General features: G+C 45.8%; 1 protein-coding gene across 3 annotated transcripts in view; it reads left to right on the top strand.

The window, feature by feature from the left end:
- The window catches only part of C2H10orf143 (chromosome 2 C10orf143 homolog), a 37,058-nt gene extending 24,774 nt beyond the window's left edge, over nt 1-12,284 (top strand). The window contains exon 4 of one of the 3 annotated variants that reach the window (XM_046654986.1): nt 11,722-12,284. In XM_046654986.1, coding sequence (XP_046510942.1) covers nt 11,722-11,751 — 30 coding nt within the window. In that variant the 3' untranslated portion in view covers nt 11,752-12,284. The other 2 variants (XM_046654987.1, XM_046654988.1) reach the window with 2 other exon arrangements.
- The last annotated feature ends 12,923 nt before the right edge of the window (nt 12,285-25,207 follow it).

Raw genomic sequence — 25,207 nt, 5'->3', positions numbered from 1 at the left:
TCACCGACGGGCAGCAATTCCAAATTTCAGAAGACTTCATTAAACAGCTCCATTCACAAACTCGTGCCCCTTTACACACGAGCACGCACCCTGTCCTGGCCCACAGTTCCCATAGCTGACCCAGGGTAGCGACCTGGGGTCAAAGAGCGAGCAGCAAAGGTTATGTGAGAGCAGTTTGTGTGGAATCCCTAACAGGGGAGCTCCGTGTGATTCTCAGCTTGTTTGGGGCTTTTCTCCAGTGACCTCCTTCGTATCCTAGTTCTCTGGTGTATTCTGGCCTCAGTAGGGTGTCGGCTGATCCCGTCAGGTCTGCTCTGAATTCTCAGCGTGGCTGTCTCGGCTCGGCTGGGCTCGGTGCCTGAGTTCCTGTTGTCCTTCCGTTCCTAAGCTCTTCCTTATTTTTACCATGAGTCATTTCTCGCGTATGCAAGGACTTGACTTCCCATGTGTGCAAGGACTTTGTCCGTAGACCTTGTCAAGCTCATTTTGTGAGTTACAATGATTACTGTTTCAATAGTTGCTGGCATAGTTTCTTACAGTCGTCACTATTAAAGATTAGCTTCTGGTACAAGTTATTATTTAGGAGCATCTCCTCTTAGCCCTGAGTCACCCTGCTCATGTTACTGACAACCGGAATGAAACTGTCCTCTGTTGTGGTGGTGGGACATGACGCTATGTCGTTCGGGGTGTCCCCCCCGCTGGGCAGGCTGCCCTCTCTGCTGTGCCCCGTCCAGTGCAGCAAGTCTAGAAGGAGTGCCAGTGGCTGCCATAACTGACAGACTTCCTTTTCTCCACGAGTGGTTCCAAGGCAGGACTGAGGCCCCAGAGCAGGCTTGCTTTCTCAAGTCAGCTCAGCTTGCTTGGCGCAGGGATCCGTGGTAGCCAAGTGTAACGTTGAAATCACATCATTCTTTGCAAATTCAAACCCATTAAATGAAACCTAACAGGGCTGCAAAGGTTTCCAAAATAATCATAAGAAGGTACGTGAAAAGTGGGAGCATTAGAATAGATGAGATGTAAAACCATAGGAAGAACAGATTGAGGATGCTCATTGAGGGGGAGGTGCTGTTTCCTCAGTACCACATTTTTCCAGTGGTCTCTGGTCTCCACCACTTTGCAGCTCCTCAGAGCTGGAGTCCTTCAGGGAAGGGGCTAGCCTCAGGTTCTCTTGGGTCGGTGTGATGGTCAGTTGCCTCTCAGCTGTGTCCCCACCTTCATGTCCCCTGCTCCCTGTTGTGGGGACTTTCTAGCTACTGGTGCATGGTGGGAAGGTGGAAAGGAAGCCAGGGCATTTCTCCATCCCCTCCCCGGGGCTGTCTCTCAGCGCCTCCCTCCAGGGTCCCAGCTCCTGCAGAGATGTCCCCCTGTGGTCCAAACTCCTGCTGAGTGATGCCTGGCCTCTGTGGTCACGTTCCTCGCTGTCCTCCCAGCCTGAAGGTAGGGCTTCCTGCTGTGCCTCTCCCTCCCCCGTGGGGCTTCTCTTCTCTCCCGTCACTTGTGTGGTCAAATCCCGTGTTAAATTCCCGCTGTTTAAAACACCTAGATTGGTTTCTGTTTTCTGCCTGGACCCTACCTGGGCTAATCAGCTAATGAGTGGACGGATTCTCAGGAGAAAGAGAAAAGGCTTGCTGCTTTAGGCATAGGCCTCGGGGCTCTGAGTCTGGTACCCGCCCTCAGGGCTCAGTGTCTTAGTCCAGCCGCCTCAGTGCCTGGCGTGCTGGCGGAGCCAGTCCCAGCTGTGAGTCCCGCGGGTGATGTTGAGAGCCTGGGGTTAAATTCAAAAGCACAGGCAGGCCCTTGAATGTTGCCCATCACTGGTGTTCCTTTGCTTTCTTTTATCTGGTGTTATTGGGTTTTATTACCCAAACGGGTAGTGAATTGCCACCTAAAAGCCAACATGTAAAACATGAGTTTTTGGTGGTGTAGACTAGTCTCCCAACCCCACTGCACTGACTTTGGATATCAGCCTGTTCATTAGTGTTGAGGGCTAATACTAAGGGAGTAATCTTAATAAGCCTCTACATCATTGACTTTTTCACACTGAGATCTATTCCTCGACAGTAGGGGTGGTGTGGGTGGGGAAGAGAGGCCGCCATGCAGGAGTAGAATAGAGGGCAGGGGGTGTTGGGTCCAAGCCTGTTGTGTGGGTTCAGTTTCCCCTCTGGGGACAGCAGGAGGAGCCCAAGTATGATTCTAAATAGATAGATTCTTTTCTTTGTACTTCTTTTTATCTTCAAATGGGTGACCTTTAAAATATTTGTTTTATTTTACTTGCCCATCTCGATTATTGGTAATTGCATTCCACATCTGTAGCATCTATAACTGCCGCACGGAAGCAGGAGTGGACCCAGAATCCGGTGTAAATGAGATTGCTGCCCTCTCCTGTGCCTGTGGTGACAGCAGCACTGCTGCCTGTGCTTGACACTGTAGGCCCAGGTGTCAAGCCGGGGACAAAGGCCAGGGATGAAAATGTAGTGTTCTGTCATAGATTAAGAAAGATCAGTGTGCAGTGCTCCACTCTTTGTGGCCTATTTCAGCAACAGCTAGTTCTTGTCAGACCTTTATTCTTATGTCCTGAGAGAAGAAAACACAATCATGGAGGGATCAACGGGAGTTTCATTGATCATTCTGGAGGAATCAAATTGTGCTCTGCATTTTTCCCCTCAGTTTGAAAAGGATCCTAGAGTTCCTTGGTCTAAGCCTGTCAATTTACAGATAAGCAAAATGAGGTCCACAGGGGTTAAGTGATGGGTCTGCCTTGCACCGTGGGTGGTAGGGAGGCTGGGCTCCAGGTCTCACCGGCACCCTCTCCTCTTCTGCTCTTCTTGGCTGGTCTCTGAGTTTACAGCCAGTGTGCCAGCATCCCCACACTGGTGGTATAGTGACTTGCTCCAACGCCCTCTCTGAGAAGCATGGTGGTGAGATTGTGGGTCTTTGTGGTCGTCATTTCCAGGCACAATGAGAGCGTCTTGGCTAAGACACAGGGCTGAGTTATTCAAACTGTGGAATAACAAGCCAGCTGGGAGAAGAGTTTGGCTGTCAGTATAGCCAAATGTGAATCCCCAAATAGATGAGTTAGAATACACTCACTGACAAAATCTTCAGATTTAGCTTCTGACTGTAAATGTTTCCTCTGGAATATGGATACCGAAAAATAGTTTTATTTAAAAAATTTAGCGGTGTTATTTAGATCATTTCCAGCCTCTGAAGGAAGAAAGTCTTCAGATGATTAGAAGAACGAAACAAAAACTTCTTTCTCTAGGAATAAAATATGTTAAACTATGAGGAAATGGTGAAATGGATTAAAAGAAAAGTTGGCACTTTAAGAAAAATGCAATTTAGGCTTCCTACATGCAGGTTGGACGAAGCTAATGCAAATGTGTCTCCCTCCTGCTATAGATAAAAATGTCAAATACATAGGTAATCATATGATAAGAGAAGAGAGAAAAGAAAAGCAGAGCAGAAGATACAAACACATCTCTTGTGGCTGTTCATGGGTCCTGCTGGCCTTTGTTGGGTTTGGTCCTGGATTGGGCCCAGGGGCTGGGGGCTGGAATTCTAATGTCCGGTGATAGATGTGACTTTGGCCAGTGGAAGAGTGGGAGCTAGAATTTGGACCCTTGCATAAAGTTCTGAGCCTTGAAGATCTGCCTCTACCTTAAAGGACGATTAGAAATTAAAATACCAGGCCGTGCATGGGTGTGGGCTCCAAGTTTATTCTATCTCAGTGATACAAGAACCAAAAGCCCAGGCATTAACATAAAAATAGATGCAGACTATTGAAATCCATAAGGTCTTGGGTAGTAGCAAATGCAGAGTCATCCTGTAGGCATGCTTCCATCCAGAATGCACAGGATTTAGAGATAAAGCAACCCACACTGAGGAAGAGATCACAATAGAACAATGTAAACTACATAAACAAATCTACTATGGGGGGGGCAGGGGGGGAGTCAGGAACTATAACATACAGAATATAGACCTCTAAGAATCTGAAATAATCAAACTGAAGTTCATTTTAAAGGTAAGTGTTTGGGGCTGGCCCTGTGGCCGAGTGGTTAAGTTCACACGCTCCGCTGCAGGCTGCCCAGTGTTTCGTTGGTTCGAATCCTGGGCGCGGACATGGCACTGCTCATCGAGCCACGCTGAGGCAGCATCCCACGTGCCACAACTAGAAGGACCCACAACGAAGAATATACAACTATGTACCGGGGGACTTGAGGGAGAAAAAGGGAAAAAAATTAAAAAAAAAAAAGTTTAAAAAATAAATAAATAAGTTAAAAAAAAATAAAGGTAAGTATTTTAATTTTTTAAAATGATTAAAGAAGAAATAGAGCCATAATGAAAGAAGAGGACAGAATGAAAAAAGAATGAGAAGGTTAAAAAAAAGCTTCTGAAGTGAATAATATGGTCATTGAAGTTAAAGAAAAAGATCATTAGGTTAGACACAGTTAAAGACAGAATTAGTGAGTTAGAAGATAGATCTGGGAAAATCATGCAAAACACAGAAATAGAGACAAAGAAATGGAAAGTATGATTCAGTGTCATAGAGGAAAGAATGGAAAGTCCAGTAGGAAATCCAGAAGGAAGGAATTTAGAATGGGAGAGGAAAAAATAATGAAAAGATAAGATTTGAAAATAATAATTGCTTAGATAATGGCTAAGATTTTCCCAGAATTGGAGAAAAGCATACGTAGCCAAACAATTTTGAAGCAGAACAAGGTGGGGGAGATCACCTCTCAGATGTCGGGATATATTAGAAAGCCGTAATAATTAAGACTATGTGTTGTTGACCCAGGGATGGACGCATAAATCAACGACTAAAGTTGAGGACTTTAAACTTGCATATATAGCAGCTTGATATGTTACAGAGAAGGTCTTACGAGTCACTTGGGAACAGCAAGGTACTCTATAAATTGTGCTAGGACAACTGGCCATCCATATATGAGGAAAAATAAGATTAGGTCTCTACCTCACACAGAAATCAATCCTGGGAGTTAGGGGGAAGGTTGAAGAACCTAAATGTGCAAAAACAAAAACTTTAAAACTTTCAGTAGAAAATATAGGAGAATATATTTATGAATTCAGGCATATAAAATGTAATCAACCCACAGGGAAATGGTTAGTCTGACTAGGTACATAAGACATGCTAAATATCAAAATTCCTGCATCATTGTTTAAGAAGACACTATAAAGCAGGGAAGACATTTGCAACATACAAAATAGAAAGTAGCAGATAAATGGGCAAAGTATATGAATTGGCAATTCAGAGAAGAGGAAACCCAACTGGTCAATAAATCTAAGGGGATGTTCAACCTCACTAGTAATTAAGGGCATGCAAATTAAAGCATCAAGTTAGCAAAAATAAAAATGCCCGATGATAGTGTGGGTGAGGATGTGGAGTTGAAGGATCTGTCTATTTTATTGGAGGTAGTATAAATTGGCACAATGACTTGGAGAGCAAATATCTGATAATGGTGATGGTATTTCCAATGACCTAGAAGTTTCAGCCCTAGGTATGTACCCTAAAACAGGCCCCAGGAAATGTGTACAAAATAATTGTTGTAGCATTGTTTGCTTAGCAAAAAGCCAGAAACAACCTATGCATCCATTAATGGGAGGGTGGATGACTGAATTGGGGTATATTTATTCAATGAGATATACACAGCAGTGAAAATGGATGAACTAAAAAATAAAATTACAGAAGGATATGTATAGAACAATACTATTTAGATCCAACTTTAGACTGTGAAACATTGATACATGTTAACTGAAAGAAGAAAAGGATTCCTGGAATGATAAACATCAAGTTCAGGATAATGAGATTATTTCTATTGAGGGAATAAGGACTCAGGATACAGAGGGCATTTCAGTTATATCTGTAATGTTTTATGTCTTAAGCTGTGTGATGGTTCATGAGTGTTTGTTATATTGTTGTCTGTACTTTTTTTGTATGCCTGAAGAATCGTGAGTCTTGGGCATGACGTATCTGCACATCCATGGCGGTGAAACTGAAGAACATTAAAGACTAGGAGAAATATCTGTAGAGCTGCTAGAGAGATGGCTGATTAGCCATGAAGGAACAATAATTTGACTGACTACAGACCTCTCATTAGTAACAGTAGACACTAGAAGACCTTGGAATAACATCCTCAAAATACTAAGGGGTCTGTGTCTGTGTGGACGTGTGGCCTGGCTGTAGTAGGCATAGAGCTGGGATGGCCAATGCAATGGGAATTTCCTCCACCTCTCGCCACAGGAAGTTCAGTTACTAAATTTGACTTCAGAAGAGAGAACATAAACTAATGACAATGGAAGAAATAACAATGGGAAAGTTATCAGAAAGCTACCATCCCAGGAGGTTTTACGGGTTCAAAAAATCCTATGTGAAGCAATACATGGATGACTTAACATTAGAAAAACTACTCCATAGTCTGATCAACAGAGAAAAAAACTAAGGGTAATCTTTTTTCTTTTAAAGATTGGCACCCAAGCTAATAACTGTTGCCAATCTTCTTTTTTTTTTCCCCTGCTTTTTCTCCCCAAATCCCCGCAGTACATAGTTGTATATTCTTTTTTAGTTGTGGGTCCTTCTAGTTGTGGCATGTGGGATGCCACCTCAGTGTGGCCTGACAAGTGGTGCCATGTCCACGCCCAGGATCCAAACCAACAAAACCCTGGGCCACCAAAGCGGAGCTCGAGAACTTAACCACTCGGCTGCGGGGCCAGCCCCAACAAAGGATAATCTTAATAGATGCTGAAGCAGTGTTCACTTAGCTCCAAATCCCATTCATGAGGAGAACTCAGCAAACCAGAAAAGAAAGATTTATCCCGATAAGGGTCAAGGAGCATCATACTTAGTGGAAACATTTACACTGATAAGAAAAAAAGAAAAATTTGCTTGCTGTCACCATTTCTGCTTAGTGTACCATGATTCCTAGCTAACACAATAAAACAACTGAAAAGGAAACATGGGTATAAGTACTGGAAAGAAAAACTAGATTATTTCTAGATGATATAATTATCTACATAACAAATCCAAGAAATGTACAGATAAAAAAATTATCAAGGTTGTTGAATATAACATGAACATGCAAAAACACACTTATTCACTGGTAATAACTAGAAAAAAACCCATTCACATTATTTCTTCATGTGGCTTGAGTTACTATCTGGTGTCCTTTAGATTCAACCTGAAGGACTCCCTTTAGTATTTCTTGTAGGGTAGGTCTACTAGCAATGGGTTTTCTCTTTTTGTTTCTCTGGGGATGTCTCAATTGCTCCCTGATTTCTGAAGGATAGTTTTGTTGAATATAGAATTTTTGATTAACAGTCTGTCTTTTTTTTTTTTTTTTCAAGATTGGCACCTGAGCTAACAACTGTTGCCAATCTTCTTTTTTTTTGTTTTCTTCCCAAATCCCCCCAGTACATAGTTGTATATTTTAGTTGTGGGTCCTTCTAGTTGTATATGGGATGCTGCCTCAGTGTGGCCTGACGAGTGGTACCATGTCTGTGCCAGGATCCAAACCAGCGAAACCCTGGGCCGCCGCAGCAGAGTGCACGAACTTAAGCACTCAGCCACGGGGCCAGCCCCAACAGTCTTTCTTTGAGCACTTTGGATGTGTTATCCCACTGCCTTCTGACTTCGGTGTTTCTGATGAGAAATCAGCTGTTAACCTCATTGAGGATCCCTTGTACGTGATATGTCGCTTTTCTCTGCTTTCAAGAATCTTTGGTTTTTGATACTTTTATTATGACGTGTCTAGGTGTGGATCTCTTTGGGTTTATCCTAGTTGTAGTTCATTGAGCTTCTTGGATGTGTAGATTTATATTTTTCATCAAATTTGGGAAATTTTTGACCATTGTTTCTTCAAATGTTCTTCCTACCCCTTTTTCTCTCTCCTCTCCCTCTGAGACTCCTATTATGTGTATGTTGGTACACTTAATAGTGTTCTGCAGGTCTCTGAGGCTCTGTTCATTTTTCTTCGTGTTTTTTATCTTTCTGTTCCTCAAACTGGATTATCTCAATTGACTTCTAGTTCACTGGTTCTTTCTTCTGCCTGCTTAAATCTGCTGTTCAACCCTTAGGGTGAATTTTTCATTGCAGTTATTATACTTTTCAACTTTAGAATCTCTGTATAGTTCTTTGTTATAGATTTTATCTCTTTGTTGACGTTCTGTTTGGTGGGAGTACTTTCCTTTGGTTCCTAATCATGGTTTCCTTTAGTTCCTTGGATAGCAAACAGATGAAGAAGTGTGGGCTTCCTCATCTATTTGCCCCTCCAGATCTACTTTCCACCCTTCTCTACATTCTGCCCCGGAGGTCGACCTGCATGGTCACACCTGGGCCCTCTGGCTTCCCTCTGGGTTTGGATTCCAGGGCGGTTTGGGGAGGCAGCAGGAGACTTGGCTGTGTCCTGCAGTAAACATTGCTGTTCTCTCCAGGAGCCAGCAATACACAATGCACTCTCCCCCTAGGCTCTGGTAACTGCCTCCCTGCCTTGTCCCGCTCCTGCACTGTCCTTTGCAGCTCCCCTCTAAAGCTTTGTGACTTGTCTCTTCATGAATTACCCTTTGTGAATTTTCCTGTTTGCTCATACCATCTGTTTCCTGTGGGGACTCTGATTGATGCGGAAGGATGCACACCTGCTGTAGAGTGTGGTCATCTCCAAGGAGGAGGGAAGATGAAGTAAGTGTGTCATTTTGTGAAATCTGCATGGGGTGTACATAGGTGTTTCTCATAAAGATATGTCATTATACAAAGACTCATGCCAGCTAGATAAGGATGATTGTTGTAGAAGTGTAGGCTTTTATTGTAGGCCTTTGAAGAATTCTGTTGAAAAGTGGCAGTAAAGACAAATATGCTGTTAAGGAGAGAAGGAAAATGACTCCTCAGGCAAGTGGTAGTGGGAGGAATTGTGGAAATTGCTGAACCACAGAGAGTTGCTGTTATAAGTCACCCGGTGCTCAGGGGGAGAGAGCTGGCCACAAAGCCGAGGCTCTGCGCGTTAATAAAAAGTGGTTTTAGCACAAGGGAAATAGAAGGTGGCCACAGTGTGCACCCAGTGTGCATGGGTTGAAGTGTAACTAGGTTTATAGTAGACGGAGGTGTTGGTCTGTGTGTTAATGTGGTCCCCAGATGGAGTGATGTCACACACTCATAGAGTAAGATGTGTCCCTGTTGGCCTTGTTGTACCTGCCAGCCCCCCACACAGGTGAGGGAGAGCCCAGGCAGGAAGATTTTAGTAAAATGGGGAGTTTGGAAAGGGTTCATGAATTGTGGCAAGCATTCCGTGAGGGAATGATCACAGTGAGAGAGATGAGAGGAGCGTAAGGCTGTGCACACAGATGTGACCCAGGGGGACCGTGGAGGAAGGTGCTCAGCAGTGGAAGCAGCTGGAAGCAGTGGGACCTGAGTCCCTTTTGATCCCAACATTAGAAACAAATAAAAACGCTCCTCAGAAAACGTATTCCTCTTGCTTGGTGGGAAAATACTGGAATTGTGTTTTTATCGAAAGTAATGTATTATTTCCCACTGTTGCTTACCAGGTAACTTTTCAAGCCTAATTAGACAGCCAGCAAGGCGTTTTAATTGTCAGCAATAAGAGCTATATTCAGGGCACAACTAACCTTCCCCTCCTTCTTAACTTCATCAGATCAGAGACTCAGCGCCTGGACATCCCCTGTCGGGCATCTCAGAGTGAAGTTTTGCGACCTCACTGTACCATTCCTTGTCTAGGTCAGGGATAGGACACGCTCCTCTTTGGGTGTCACCGTGGCTCCCTGCTTTGAGAGGAACACTGACAAACTGGACAGTGTCGAGAAGAGTGAATAAGATGAAGGGTTTAAATGAGCAACTTCTCCAAGTTCTTCTGTGTTTAAGATTCTAGGTCTCAGTCCATGTTGACGTGGCTCTGTCTGTCTGAGTGTCCCCAAGTCTTACTTGTTCTGCCTCCAACATGTCTTCAGGTATATCCTGTCCAACAGGGAGGTGGGAATGGGGGTGGGAGTGAGGCATCTCTGTGAACTGTTTTAAAAAAATCATTTTGTTTTTTGAGTTACATGGTGGTGCTGGTGTTGACAACGATGATGATGAAGAAGATGATGATGAAATTAATTAAAAAGCATTGCCTGTGCCCCCACCCCCAGTCCCACTGTCTCCCCTGAGAGAGGCCCCGTCGTCTCTGGAGTCTTACCTCCTCACCCTGTCCACTCTACTCCCTCTCCCACAGCACCTGAGTCCATCTGACCTCATCTCTACAACTCCCCATGCCCAGAGCAACACTTCCTCACCTGGGGTCCTGCTGCTGAGGGTCTCAGGACAAGTTTCCTGGCCAAGGACGTCTGGGAAATGCTACGTCTTTTGCCGCGCTCTTTGGAGATTTGATGTGCATCACGCTCTTAAAGACCCTGAGACTCACAGTAAAGAAACTTGTTGAATTTGGCTTAGTCTAGTGTTTCTAAAATGTCCTGAAAAGGAATGCCTGTTACACGTGTACTTCCAAGACTATTTTGGGAAACAAATAACAGGCCCGTTGAATAAACTAAGCACCTATATTCATGGTATTCAGGGCCCTTCACAGCCTGGGCATAGCCTGATCTTTCAGACAGATCTCCTGTCCCTGCCTGTGTGCACCATCATCACAGACAGCTTCTCCAGTTCTGGAATGTTCTGACCTCTGCCTGTTCTCACCATGTGAGATGCCGTCTCCCACCCTGTGAGACTGTGCTCCTGCTCATGGTCCACTCAAGGTACCTCTCCTTGTGTGAAGCCTTCCTCTTCCCTCAGCAGCCACCATAGCATCTCCTTATGATCACCTGGATCAACCATCCATGTGAAACAGGTGCTCATGAACTTGCTGCCACTTTCCGTGCTCTCTGTAAGGCCTGAGTCTCTCCTCTTGGTCCCGTGGCTCAGGGCAGCACCTGCATTCCAGGAAACAGGGACACCATCATCGACCTGACTGCTTTGCTCCTCCCACCACTTGGCCCACCCCACCTTTCCTAGCCTCAGCGGGCCCAGGGAGCCCCCTGCTTTCACAGTGCAGTCTTGGAGAGCAGGGCTGCCCTACCAGCCACTGCTGGCGGGCCACAGAGTCACACTGCTCTGCACCGGCGTAGTGGCCAAGACAGACACAGGTTTCTCTAGGTGCTGGACGACCCCTCGTTTCACAGTGGCAGAGCATCTGGCCTGCTGTCCGCCCCCAGCCATCTGGTTCTCTGAGTTATCTCTGCTGGTGAAGTGAGGAGATGCAAGGCCTGTTCCAGTAGACGGCAAGGGGCCCTGGTGGGGGTTGTATGACCCTGGGTTCCCTCCACACCCCGGCTCCCTGAGAGGAGCCCACTCTACTGCTTTTGTGTTGAATCCTGATTCAGTGTTTAAACAACATCATTTAAAAAAATTCTATTTCATGAATATATAAATGATATTTTCATTCTTTTTTTCCTTCATAGGCGAGAAGAGAAATAAGATTTATTGAGAACATTCTATGTAACAGGCACTGTAGGAAGTGCTTTAAATACCACAATTTTAATATTTTACATATATTTATATCTCTATATATATTGTGTGAAAATGTATTTACCTCAGAAATAAGACATTATCTACAAGTGTTAGCCCAGTCATTTTAAATGCAGTGCTTTGTGCTAATGAATGTACAGCCAAGGCGTATGAATTTGGCCGAGGTAAGTTCATTCCCACAATGTGCTGTTTTGTCATTTTAGGGACATTTTAACCATACTGAGAATCGTTAGAAGATACGAGTTGGGAAAGGAAGATTCCGATTCTGGTTTTGAACCTGGCGTGTGACAGCGAACATCGGTCTCATGGATGGATGTGGGCACCTGTTCAAACAGCAGCCCGCCGCCCCCTCAGTCAGGTACCCGGCCATCCGCGCTGAGCCGGAGGGGCCCTCGCCGCGCGGGAGCCGGCACACCCTCAGTGCTCGCCGCTCCTGCCTTCAGACGGATCTCGCTCTAGAAGGAGATCAGCTGCATGATTTACAAGTTGAAAAGACTCAGTGTCGAGCTTCCTGTGAGGTTGAGGACCCCGTGGCCTCTGGAACCGTGTCCAGACACAGCCCTGCTTTTATACTGTTCAGTTGTTCCGTGGAGCATCCAGGGCTGCTTCTCTACTCTCTTTAATTAAAAGACTTATTTTTATATTTAAAATGCTTATAATCTTAAACTGAATTTTACTAAATGCTGGTATCCTATCTGTTCTGTGTAATTCTCCAGCTGAAGTTATCAGACATGGGACCCCTTTTATATTAAAATGGAGATTTCTCATTTTCTCTTGGGTTTCCAGTGTCTCGTCTGACTGGCGACTGGTGTCATTTCCCTTGGTCTGAAGCCTTCCTGAGATGTCCTGTGCACAGGATAGACAAGGTCCCAGTGAAGCTTCTGGGTTGCTCTCAGGCTCTTTACCCTTCAAACCAGAGGCAGGCCGAAGCGCCTGTGCTCTGTGTTCACTGTGTCGTCCACGTGGCCGTGTTCTCTCCCTCAGCGTTGGCACTCTGCAGAGGCCAGGCCGTAAGCAGTCACGGTATGTGGTTGTGGAGGGCATTTCATGTTGGAAAGGTGGAGGGACGGGACAGAACACAGGTGTGGCAAGGACACAAGTACAGTACCCTTAGTGCTCTGGGTTATCCCGAATCCAGGACACGCTGCCGTGTTGCGGGAAACACAGCTGAGTCCTGCCCCGGTGTCTTTGGGGGTCACTAAACACTTAACCCCGAGTAAGATCACAGAACTGGGACTAGAGGAGGAAACGCCAGTCCTGTGGGAACAGCCAAGGCTGACAGAGGGAGAGAAGTGAGTGAGATTTGTGGCCTTAAAATGTATGCTTTTAAAGAGCTTTAGTTTACTCCTCTCTTTTCAAAATGAGATGCACGTCTTAAGTTTTATGGAAAAAATGAAAATTCTTAGATTGACAACATTTTCTTTTTGTGTGTCGGCTCTTCCTTCTCCCCCAGATTCATGGGGAGAGGAGATGTCCACACGTTTGCAGCTAGGTATTTGGTAATTGAAGCAGCATGCAAATCGCCGTAGCTATTTACAAGTCGAAAGCGGTTTTTTAGAGAATATGCACTAGGCATCCTGCCTGCTGGGAAACACCCCTGCCTTAGAGTCGGACAGACTTGGGTTCAGCTCCCGTCTCCCCCACAGTGTCTAGCCGTGCGACCTTGACCAGTCCTTAGTGTCTGTGAGCCTCACTCTCCCCATCTGTGAGATGGGGTGATGACCACGGGGCTTATTGTTGGCATGAAACACAGGAGCAGACACAAAGGGCTTGGTGACTACACAGTGTGCCCTCCCTTGCCCTCATCGCACAGCCCCTCAAAAACCAAAGCAGGCATTCTTTTCTGGAAAAGCAAAAGGACACAAAAGTTTATAACTGTGAAAATGACAGAAGGAGAAGTGAAGTCGGCCAGAATTTGGGGAACCAGCAGTTTATCATGAATTCCTGCAACATGGACAGGCTTGTCGCAGGGCACCTGGGTGCTGTGGCCTCAGCATTGCCTCCACATTTTCAGTCAGTTTAGTGCAGCTCATAAAGTAGAATGCACTGAGGTTCTAGGCTTCCGGAACCATCTTTGTGCACACTCAGAGCCCATCCTAGCCCATCTGCCTGCCCCAGCAGAGACCCTCAGTGCGGCACAAACCTGGCAGCCCATCCTCCGGCCCACCCCACCCTTTGGCCTCCCCTGGCTCCAGAATCATCCCTAGTCACTAGGATGGCCTCCACTCCCTGCCCAACCCTCCTCCTTTTGGGCCCTGCAGCCTGATACATGCGAGGGAAATGAACATTTTGGTTAAACTTTTTTCTTTTAATTGACTTTTTTACGATGATAAACATAATAAATGTTTATTGTAAAAAAGTGTGGAAAATAGAGAAAGGAAAATAAAAACCGCTACCCCAGATTGCCACCATCGACCTGCTGGTACACTGCTCTCCAGGAGTGGGCTTCTCTTTTATTTCTAACTAAATGTTATATGGTGAACATTCTCCCTAGGGAAACGTTGTTTTGAAAGGTGGCAGGATATTCCACATTGGAACAGGGCATCGTTGTGACAACTCTGACACCAAGTGTGCCTGTTTTGTTTGAAAAGTCTGTTTTAAAGTCTGTGGGAAGTGTGGCGAGCCTCTGTCTGTGCACAGTGAAGCCCAGGCCCGGATGTTGGGGTGACCAGCAGGAGGTGCCACCGCTCATCCTGCTGGTGTTACCTGGAAGGGTGCGGCCGGGGTTCGGCCTCCTCACGTGAGAACATCTCTCCCTCCCTGCCAGATCAATTTGTCAGCACCACAGGTCCTGACGCAGATTAGCTAACAGGCAAATCCGCATACATTTCACCAAACGGTTTTGACACACCCATGACGAGCATGAAATGTGATTATCCCTTTAAAGAGCTTCATCTTTGTTTTCTTGTCAGAAGAGGAGAAAAAGACATTTTCTTACACCCTGAGGAAACAGATTAGGCATTTATATGTGTATATTTCCATTAGATAAATTTTCAATTTATTCTTTCATGATCTGTCATTGTTTTCTGTGTAGGGACTGAAATATCAACACATACCTTTTATCATTTCACAAAAGTAAGTTTATAGTGGTTCCTAAACCAACAAATTATAAAGTTCTCGTTTCAGAACATTCAGAAGCATGGTAAATGGTTAACAGAGATATTAACATCATTTGCAATGTTTTACCTCCTTTTAAAATATAGTTTATTTCCAGATTTTTTTAACGCATTTATGAGTTATACTTCAAATCCATACTTTGAAAGACAAATTTTAAAATCATAGATAAGTAAAAATGAAATGTAAATTTAAGTCATCCATAATCCCATTATTCAAAGGTAACTAATGTTAACATTTTGATGTGTATCCTTATAAAACATTTTCTCAGTGAATATATACACCCATAAACATATACTTTTATTTATTTTTTTTTTTAAGAAGATTGGCCCTGAGCTAACATCTGTGCCCATCTTCCTCTACTTTATATGTGGAACGCCTGCCACCACATGGCTTGACAAGCGGTGCATCGGTCCATGTCTGGGATCTGAACTGCAAACGATGGGCTGCTAAAGCAGAGTATGCGAACTTAACTGCTACTCCACCAGGCCAGACCCGAACATATACTTTTAATGTCGACATCATGTACATTTTTTCATGTCAGAAAATGTAGATTAGATTGTCATTTTCAATGGCTGCATAGTATTCCACTGAATGGAAGCGCTGCAGTGCATTTGTCCTGTCTCTCCATAATGTGCATAGTATTCCACTGAATGGGAACGCTGCAGTGCATTTGTCCTGTCTCTCCATAATGTGCATAGTATTCCACTGAATGGGAACGGTGCAGTGCATTTGTCCTGTCTCTCCATAATGTGCATTAAGTTACTTTTATTCATTCTTTCATTTATCTACTTTCTATTCAAAAGTTGCTGGATAAACATTCTTACACATACATTTTTAGTAAGTTTTCCAATTACATTCATAAGAAAATGTCCTAGAAGTTGTATTGCTGGGTCAGAATTTTCTGCCTTTTGGGAAGAGCCAATGTCCCTTCCCTTTTCCCAACACCGGGAGGAGCCAGCGCTGGGTAGAGCCAATTCTTTTTTGTTTTTTTTTTAACTTGGAGCGTTTTGAACACACGCATAGTGGGCAGGACGAACAGCACAAGGAACGCTTTAATCCTCGTCCAGCTCCAGCAGCCGTCAGCCCATGGCCAGTCCTGCCCACCCTCCCCACTCACTCCCCCTCCCTGTGCTCTGGAAACAGCCCAGATGTAATACTAGTTCATCGATAATTATTTCAGTGTGTCCCTCCCAAAGAGGCATTTAAAAAGCACAATCACATTACGGTTATCACTCCTCAAACCCAATTTACAATAATTCCTTATATTACGAAATCTCCAGTCTTTGACCAGACTTCTGCATGCTCCATCAATTTCATAAATGATTGTGTTTACGTCGTTCTATTTTTTACCACTTGTTTGAGTTGGGAGCAGCTAAGGTCCACACAGACCTGCCTGCTTGACCTTCCTGCGTCTCTTTTGATCCAGGGTTTCCCTTCCTTCTCTTGTCCCCCTTGCAGTGGATTTTCAAGAAGCTGGTTTGCTCGTAGAGTTTGTGTTGAGATTTTGCAAATGCTGTCTCTCGTGTTACCTCCTCCTCTCACCTCTGCACTCCCTGTAAGTTGGTAATTGACCCAGACGCTTGATCAGCTTCGATTTTGATTGTTTGGCAAAAGTTCTTTTCTGATCCCTGCCAGTCAGATCTTTGCTGCTGACTTGGTTGTTTTGATTTGCGTGTCCTGCGATTTGGATCACATTTCCGACACATTTACTGTTTGTGTGCACATCTTTTGTGAACTTCCCATCTTTACCTATTTTTCTTTTGGAGCATATGTGTCTTCATTATTTATTTTTAAGATTTGTTGTATATTAAGGCTATTAAGTCTGTTTTTCTCTCATACGTTATAAATATTTTTCCAGTTTATGATTTTTCACTTTCTTTTCAATGATGTTTATGATATCCTTCACTACACAGGAGTTTTTAACTGTCATGTCTGTTGGCCTCTTTTTTGCTGGTTTCTAGCCTTAGAATCATTCAAGAAAGACCTTCCTTCCCCAAGATTATGTACATTATATGAATTGATATGTAAATTGTGCATCTGCGTTTTTGCATGAGTCTGATTTCATTTTTAACATTTAAAACTTTGCTCTAGCTACAAAGTTTTGAGGCGTAAAGGGCAATATATCTAACTTTGTTTTCTCCCCAAATATTAACCAGTTATTCTCACCACATCTTTCTGCACAGATTGTAAATTCCAGCTCTACCATCTATGGGAGTGATTCGGTGCTTTCTTTTCTGTTCTTTGATTTGTCTTTCTCATCTGTTGGCTAGAACACTGTGTGTATGTGGTGTCTGTATGTGTGTGGGCTGTTTATTAAAGTGCAATGTGCAGAAATGTGAAAAAAATGTGTCCAGGCCCAGTGCACCTGCCTGTGTGGAGGGCTGCTTCTCCGTTTCCCCCGTGTATCAGAACATTCCTGACTCTTCTCACTCCTTCCTCCAGACCAACTCTAGGATCATTTTGTCAAATTCCCCAAAAATAAAAACCACATAAAATATTGATTGGATTTGTTCTGAATTTACTGATTAATTGCAGGATAATTGACAGCTTTACAGTATTGAGACTTGTCACCCAGAGAAACAGTACATTTTATATGATAAACACTTTTTATGTGTGTATCTGAGGGTTTCCTTTTTTGTGTGTGTGAGGAAGATGGGTCCTGAGCTAACGTCTGTTCCAAATCTTCCTCTATTATATGTGAGATGCTGCCACAGCATGGCTTGATGAGCCATGCTAGGTCTGCGCCCAGGATCTGAACCTGTGAACCCTGGCTGCCAAAGCAGAGCACGCAAACTTAACCACTATGCCACCTGGCCGACCGCAAGGGTTTCTTTTTTTTTCTTCTTTGTTTTTGCTTTGTTAGTGTAGGTCTTGCACTTTAAGCTCAATCCTAGGTAATCTTTTTTCTGTTATGTTTCTGATTATTAACTGTCATACCAGATCATTTCCTGAAAATTTGCTGTTTAAAACTCAATAGTGCATTTTTTCCCAAAATGCAAAGGAAAGGAAGCTGCTCTTTACTGAGCCACTCTGTATGTCAGACACTCTACTGAATTATCATATTAAACCCTCAGAAGCCTTTTGAGAGAAGAATTATCCTCACTGTACTAATAAGGATAGAGGCTCAGCAAGGTCCCTTGTCCACGGCCAGACCCTAGGGCCAAACCAGGCCTCCTGAACCCCAGCCTCTGCCCCTCCAGACCCGCACTCCTCAAACCACACCTGGCTCACGGGCGAGGGTCTTGTTAAAATGCAGACTCTCTAGGTCTGGGGCAGGGCCCAGGATTCTGCACTTTGAATAAGATGCGGCCGACCACACTCTGAGAATCGGGGTGTGCCGAGTCGTTTAGGATTTGCTAAAATGGGACCTTTGCAGAGGTGCAGGCAATTCCCTGATTCTAGTGTGGAAAGCATTTCCGGTTTTCTGGAATAATTTAAACAGTTTACTTTGCCAGCCTAGGAAGCCCCTAAACTTGGCATCCACCACCTGAAGTAGTGATGTGTGGTGGGTCACAGGGTCTGGGGTTGGCGCCTGCCTGGGACTCCCCTGCTGCTTGCTCACTCTGACCTGTGTCTCAGCTTCCTCATCTGTAAAATGTGAGTAACGACATTCACTCCTCCACCTCGTGACTCACCGTGAGCAGAGAATGATGGAGCAATGCATTTGAGGTGCTGAGAATGGGGCCTGACAATAGTGATCATTACTGTTATTGCACATACGTGGGCAAGGCCTCAGAGCCCATCCAGCCCAGTGTCCAGGGTCACAGGATGTCAGTGACAGAGGAGGTTAAAGGTGGGTACCCTGCCCCTGTCTTGAAGCCCCTCCTCCACGGTCACAGGCTGCACAGAGAGCACTGTCCCAGGCCGCATCCCAAAGTGGGCAGCCCCTTAGCTCATGCCTAGTATTCTTGGTTTTCATATGTATTTGGAAGCACCTTTAGAAACTTCTGGGCCATCAGTTACTTGCAAATATGTAGGCGTATTTGGTGAGGGTTTCTGGCCGTCATCTCACGTGGTCTCTGTTGTTCTCTGACACTCTGGCAGGAAGGCAGGGCTGGCTAGTGCCAACTTAGAAGGCATCAGAGCGGGGAGTCGGGGGACATTGTTTGTTGGGGACAGAGTTTCAGCTGGGGAGGATGGAAAAGTTCTGGAGATGGATGGTGGTGATGGTGGCGCAACAGTGTGAACATACTGAATGCCACTGAAAGGTACACTTAAAAATGGTTAAAGTGGTCAATTTATGTCATGTGTATTTACCACAATAAAAAAAATCAAATCAAGACTTACAGCAACTCAGTCCTTCTCTTTCTCTGTGAGAACCGGTGGCGTTTCTTGTCCTTGTTCCCTGTGACTCACCACCGTGGACAGTCCCAATGCTAATCGCTCCTTTTCCACTTCTTCCAGCCACTGGAGACCCTGCGATAATTTGGGGACACAGACAAGCCCCTCCTGCCCTGGATTCTATGGGCAAACGGTCACAGAGGCTGGCGATGACCCTTTGACCCCCACGTTTGGAGGAACAGCGCCCTGACAAGCCTCTGGATGGCTCCATTCCTCCTGGCCGTGCTGAGGCCTCCTGGGGGATTGGCGGTGCTCCCAGCCTCCTGCCGTAATTGCCAGAGGGCAGAGGCAGTGGACAGGGATGCAGGGCGATGACCGTGTTAAGTTCATTTACTAGTCAGTGCTGCAGGGGAGGGTCTCGGCGGCAGCAGCCTGCATAGATTTTGTTGGCCTTTCCCTCCATCACATGCAGGGATGGCAAAGCTGATGGAGAAAATAAAGGAAGGTGAGAAGAAAGAAGCCCACTCTGCTTGAAGCTCTGAGCTCTACCGTAAACTTCTGCTCAGAGTCTTCCTCGGCCGGCCACCTGATGTCCTTTCATCTTGGACCCGCCTGGACCCTGCTGCAGCTTAGATCTAGTGTAAGTAAGCGTCTGTCTCAAGAACTCGGCAGTAGTGCCCTCCAGCTGACCATCGGGAAGGGGTTGGTCAGCATCAGTCACAAAATCAGTTCCTTAGTGTCTAGTCCCTCTGTGGACAAACAGCGAGGTGTGGATCCAGGATGGCAATTACTTTTGATCTCCCTTGCCAGCTCCCGAGCCGTTGGAACACTGGGCCAGTTGGATAGAAAGGCCGTGCACATCCCATAACCGGGTGACAGGTACCTGGGTCCCACAGTCCCACAGTGACTGATGGGGACAGAATGCAGAGGCTGGGTTTGTGTCTCCCGGCTCTCCCAGACTCAGCTTGGGTTTCTGTCTGACCATCGGTTTCCTCTGCTGTATTTTCGGGCTAACATCTCCTTGTAGAGTCATTGTAACAATGATTAGCCACCTTAGAAGGCATGCCCGCTGTGCCAGGAGTCAAGGCTCGACATAAGGTAGCTGCTGCTTTTGAGCCTGTGCGTGCTTCTCCAGGTGCTCCCCTCATCCTGCTCGTGACAGCGCTCTTGCTTCTTATCTCATGGTAAAGATGAGAGCCGGAAGCTGTGGAGGCCAGGGGAGCAGCCCTTCCTTCTGGAACAAGAGCCCAAGCACCCGGATTTCCTGCTCAGGTCAGTCAGGGTTAATTACGCTTTTGCTAAATACACACTGACTTTTTAGTCCAAATTCAGGACAGACGAGGCTTCTTTACTGACATCTAAATTTACTTATGTGAAGATAATTACACAAAACAAACTTAGCTCACAATTAGTTATGATCTTTATTAAAAAAGAATAAAATTACAAGAAAAGATGCAATCGTCAACCACAAATGTGTATCTCAATTAAAGTGATCTTTTTGGCCAGTCTTCTGGAGAGGCCCGCTTACTCAGGTTTCAAGAAAGCCGGTTCAATGATCTAATCTTTTCAAACAGTCTTGATGAGCCTCTTAGTAATTAATTTGAATTAACAGAAGAAATGTAATCTCAGGGGTCATAAATAAACGCCTTTTCCAATCCCTAAAAGTGTTGATCATCAAAAATGACCTGTGGCCATTTGTGTGTCTTAGGAGAAGTGTCAATTCAAGTCCTTAGCCCCCCCCCCCCCTTTTTTTTTAAAGACTGGCCCTGAGCTAACATCTGTTGTCAATCTTTTTTTTTTCTTCTTCTTCTCCCCAAAGCCCCCCAGTACATAGTTGTATATTCTAGTTGTAGGTCCTTCTAGTTGTGCTATGTGGGACGCCACCTCAGCATGGCCTGATGAGTGATGCTAGGTCCACGCCCAGGATCTGAACCAGCAAATCCCTGGGCCACCGAAGCAGAGTACACCAACTTAACCACTCAGCCACAGGGCCGGCCCCTTCAGCCCATTTTTAAGCAAGTTATTAGTTTTTTGCTCTTGAGTTATAGGAGTCCCTTATATATTTTGGAAATTAACCTCTTATCAGATATATGATTTGCAAATATTTTCGCCCATTCCATAGGTTGCCTTTTCACTCTCTTGATGGTTTCCTTTGCTGTGCAGAAACTTTGCAGTTTGATGTAGTCCCACCTGTTTGTTTTTGCTTTTGTCGCCTGTGCTTTTGGTGTCATATCCAGGCCATACTATATCATTGCTAAGACCAACGTCATGAAGGTTTTCTCCTGTGGTTTGTTGTAGGAGTTTTACAGTTTCAGGTCTTACATTTAAGTTTCTAATCCATTTTAAGTTGATTTTTGTGTGTGGTGTAAGATAAGGGTCCAGTTTCACTCTTTTGCATGTGAATATCCAGTTTTCTTAGCACCATTTGTTGAAGAGACTATCCTTTCCACAGTATGTGTTCTTGGCACCCTTGTCATGTATGCATGAATTTATTTCTGGGCTCTCTACTCTGTTCCATTACTCTATCTGTCTTCATACCAGGGCATACTCTTTTAATTACTGTAGCTTTGTAATATATTTTGAAATCAAGAAGTATGATGCTTTCAACAGGTATATGAAAAGATGTTCAACATCACTAATCAAGAGGGATATGCAAATCAAAACCACGGTGAAGTATCACTTCACACCTGTTTTGATGGCTGTTACCAGAAAATCAGGATATGAGCACTCCTGTGTTCGTTGCAGCACTATTCACAATAGCCAAGATACGGGAACAATCTAAATGTCCATTAACTGATAAACGGATAAAGAAAATGTGATATATACACACAATGGAATATTATTCAGCCTTAAAAAAGAAAGAAATCTGTATTATGTGACAACATGGATGAACCTGGAGGACATTAAGCTGTGTGAAATAAACCAGCCACAGAAGAACACATGCTGCCTGATTCCATTCACATGAGGTCTCTAAAATAGTCAAACTCATAGGAGCAAAGAATACAGTGGTGGTTGCCACTGGGGGCTGGGGGAGGGGACATGGGGAGATGCTGCTCAGTGGGTATAGTTTCTGTTGTGCAAGATGAGTAAGCTGGAGAGCTCTGCGTACAGCATAGTGCCCACGGTTAGCAGTACTGTGTTGGACACTTAAAAATCCAGGAGGCAAGAGCTCATGTTAAGTGCTTTTCCCACGATAAAATTTTTTTTTAAAAAGACCCATTGCCAGCAGTGGCACTTGGGCAGGAGGGTCACACTCGCTCTCGGCCTTTCCATTTGGTTCAGATACTGCCTCTGCCCCAGGAGAATCCTTCATCCCATGGTCACCGCTGAAGGACCTTTTCTCCCTCTCTGGGGCCAGCAGCTTCTCCTTGAACTCGAGGCTGGGGGCAGCATCCTGCCAACACAGCAGGAGGGGGCTTTTCACAAAGCCCCTTTGTCCCTCCAGATGGTTCCACTTAGACCGCGGTTTCACTGGCATCCGGGGTAATTGATAGATGCACTCGAGACCCGTGGTCCGAAAGTTCAGGCTCTGGAGAAGCCCGCGTTGGCTGCTGTCCCTGTCCAGACGGCAGAGCTGCCCACAGCTTGCCATTTGTCCCCTCCCTCCATTCTCATGTTCAACAGCAAAATCCTGACACAAGTGGGAATACTCCTGAGGGGCCCTGTCGGGCTCTGCACCTTATTCTGGAAAACCACCATGGAGGCAGAGGCCAGAACTGGAATATCTGACTGAGTGTCCATGGAAACCTCATGAACAACAGTTAGCATCTCAACAGCTTACAAAGGTCCCGCAGCCGCTGAGCATCATTTCCTTCTCTCATGCTCTGCATCATTCTTAGAAAGTTTGGGTCTTAACATAGCAAAAAAACCATATTGACACAATTTGTATAAATGTGTAAGAGTATACAATTTGTCCTCAGATGTGGTATTCAGATTTGATGGCAAATTTTTTCTGTACAAATTGTCCCCACCAATGTGCGACTGACATAGGCAGACATGTTTGGAAACATTCTTTTTTCTTTTTTTTTTTTCTTTTTCAAAGATTGGCACCCGGGGTAAAAACTGTTTCCCATCTTTTTTTTTTTTTTTCTGCTTTATTTCCCCAAATCCCCCCTGTACACAGTTGTATATCTTAGTTGCACATCCTTCTAATTGTGGGATGTGGGACGCCGCCTCAACGTGCCATGTCCGTGCCCAGGATCCGAACCCTGGGCCGCCTCAGCGGAGCTTGCGAACTTAACCACTCAGCCACGGAGCCGGCCCCTTGGAAACATTCTTAGAACATGTATTTTTCTCCTGAGAGTTAGTGCAAGAATTTTGAAATGCTCTACTAATAGTTTACTTATCCACGAGGCTATTGGGGCTCACAATAGAGCAATAAGGATGATTTGGCCACTGGTCTGATGCACAGGCATCCCCGTCTGAACTCTTACTTTCATCCCATATTCTTATCAGAACACTCCCCATATTGGCCCAGGCATGGTGTCTGTGATGAGATGGACATAGTGGACTGTGATAGCATGCCAGAGGGCCGGTCACTGTGGGGCTGGCGCCTGCCTGAACAACCTCTTGGCAGCCGGGCCAGGCCTGAGACTCGGGCTCCATCTTGCCTTGCCTGGCCACTCCCTTGGGGCCAGCTGTCTCCCTCCACTAGCTATCAGAGGGAGCCCCTGAATATCAGGGGGATTATGTGGCTTCTGCTCCCACCACCCACTTGGCAGCCTTCTGCAGAGCATCACCTATGGTGGTCAGAATCAGTCCCCAGGACCAGACAGCCCAGGACTGATGACTGACTGGTGTGGGGTCCACAGACCCCCAGTCCCTCGCCTCCAGGTGCTCAGCCTGCAGAGCAGCGCCTGCTCCAAGCTCCCTGTGGAGTCAGGCCAGATGTCTCCTGCAGCGCCTCGGGCCAGCTTCTTCCTGTCCTGCCCCCCAAACCCCCAGGTTTCTCCAGAGGGTCTCATTCACTCTCACTGGCACAGGAGGCCCCGCTGACCCAGGACAGAGCGCGTTCTGTAGGGACCGGAAGGATGCTGGTGGCAGGTGAGGAGGGGTGGGGAGAGGGGACGAGGCTCTGGTGATGAACTTGAGCTGAAACTGTCGTGATTTACTAGTTGGAAAATTGAAGGCAAATATGACCGAGTGTCACTGGTTAATTCTGGTGAGAACGTGGATGTTTGTTATATATTGTAATTTTCTTTTTTTGTATTTAAAATGTTCTTTCGAAAATAAACTCTGAAAGGAGCAAATCGGCTGAGCAGTGCCCCCTAAGATCTGTAATCGCAGCCGCCCCTGGCTCTGTCCATGCACTTCCTAAACGCTTCACAGCTTAAGCAGCTCCGGGGAGCCCCCCACAGCTCCTGGGGCAGGGAGGGTCTTCTGCTTCAGAGACCAGGAAGTCAGGTGACCAGCCGAGGCCACACGGCTGGCCAGCCCAGGAGCAGGGCTTGGCTGCGGGCCGAGGGCTGCAGAGCTGGTGCCCTGTTTAGACACCGGTTTGGGTGCCACATGGTCTCTCTGTTTGAAACAGTCTCTTAGAATAATTTTGTACATGGACTCTGAGCGCTCACTCATGTTTCTTTGGTTGCGTATGTGAAATTAATTCATGTCCTGTGTCTTATTTGAAATGTCATGTGTAGATTTTCAAGTGTCTTTTAAAAACATTCTCTCTTAAAGCCTTACTATGGTTACACTTTATTTTCTTATCCATTTGCCTTTATTTGTGGCTGAAGTGATTTTTATATTTCAGTGATGATGACAAGGTCACTGTGCTGTTGCCCGCATCCAGTCACACTGGCTCTGCTGTCAGCCGGTCAGCCTAGGACCCCCGTCCCCATCCCTGTCCAACCAGGTGCCCTCCCCACCGCAGACGCCCTGCGGGGGCAGGCCTTGGAGGCGGGGGCTTCCTTTCATGCACTAGTAGCTCAGTTGACCCCTAGGCCCCGCCCGAGGCAGGCGCTGCTGTCCCTTTTGGAGAGGAGGAAGTGCGGGCTGTGACACTGAACAGCAACACTGAGCCAGGACTGCACCGGGCTTGGGTGGGAGGCAAGGCCGGCACTTGGCTCAGCGGTGCCCAGAGCTGGGCAGCATGCCCGGCACCCTGGCGGGTTCAGCGTGTCTCTGCAAAGTGGATTCAAACCGATTTTTCATGAGCTTCTGAACTCAAGTAGCCCAGCCACCATCAGGACCGCCAGGGACTGGGCCAGCTGGGCACTATGAGGGCTGAGGCGGTCTGTGTCAGGGCTTGGACCTCGGCTGGCCCTCCCCTCTCCCAGGTCCTGTGCCCCAGCT

This window comes from Equus quagga, chromosome 2, assembly GCF_021613505.1.
Source record: "Equus quagga isolate Etosha38 chromosome 2, UCLA_HA_Equagga_1.0, whole genome shotgun sequence".
In the NCBI taxonomy this organism is placed as follows: Eukaryota; Metazoa; Chordata; class Mammalia; order Perissodactyla; family Equidae; genus Equus; species Equus quagga.
Note: the sequence above shows the minus strand (reverse complement) of the source record. Positions and strands in the feature narration are given on the sequence as shown.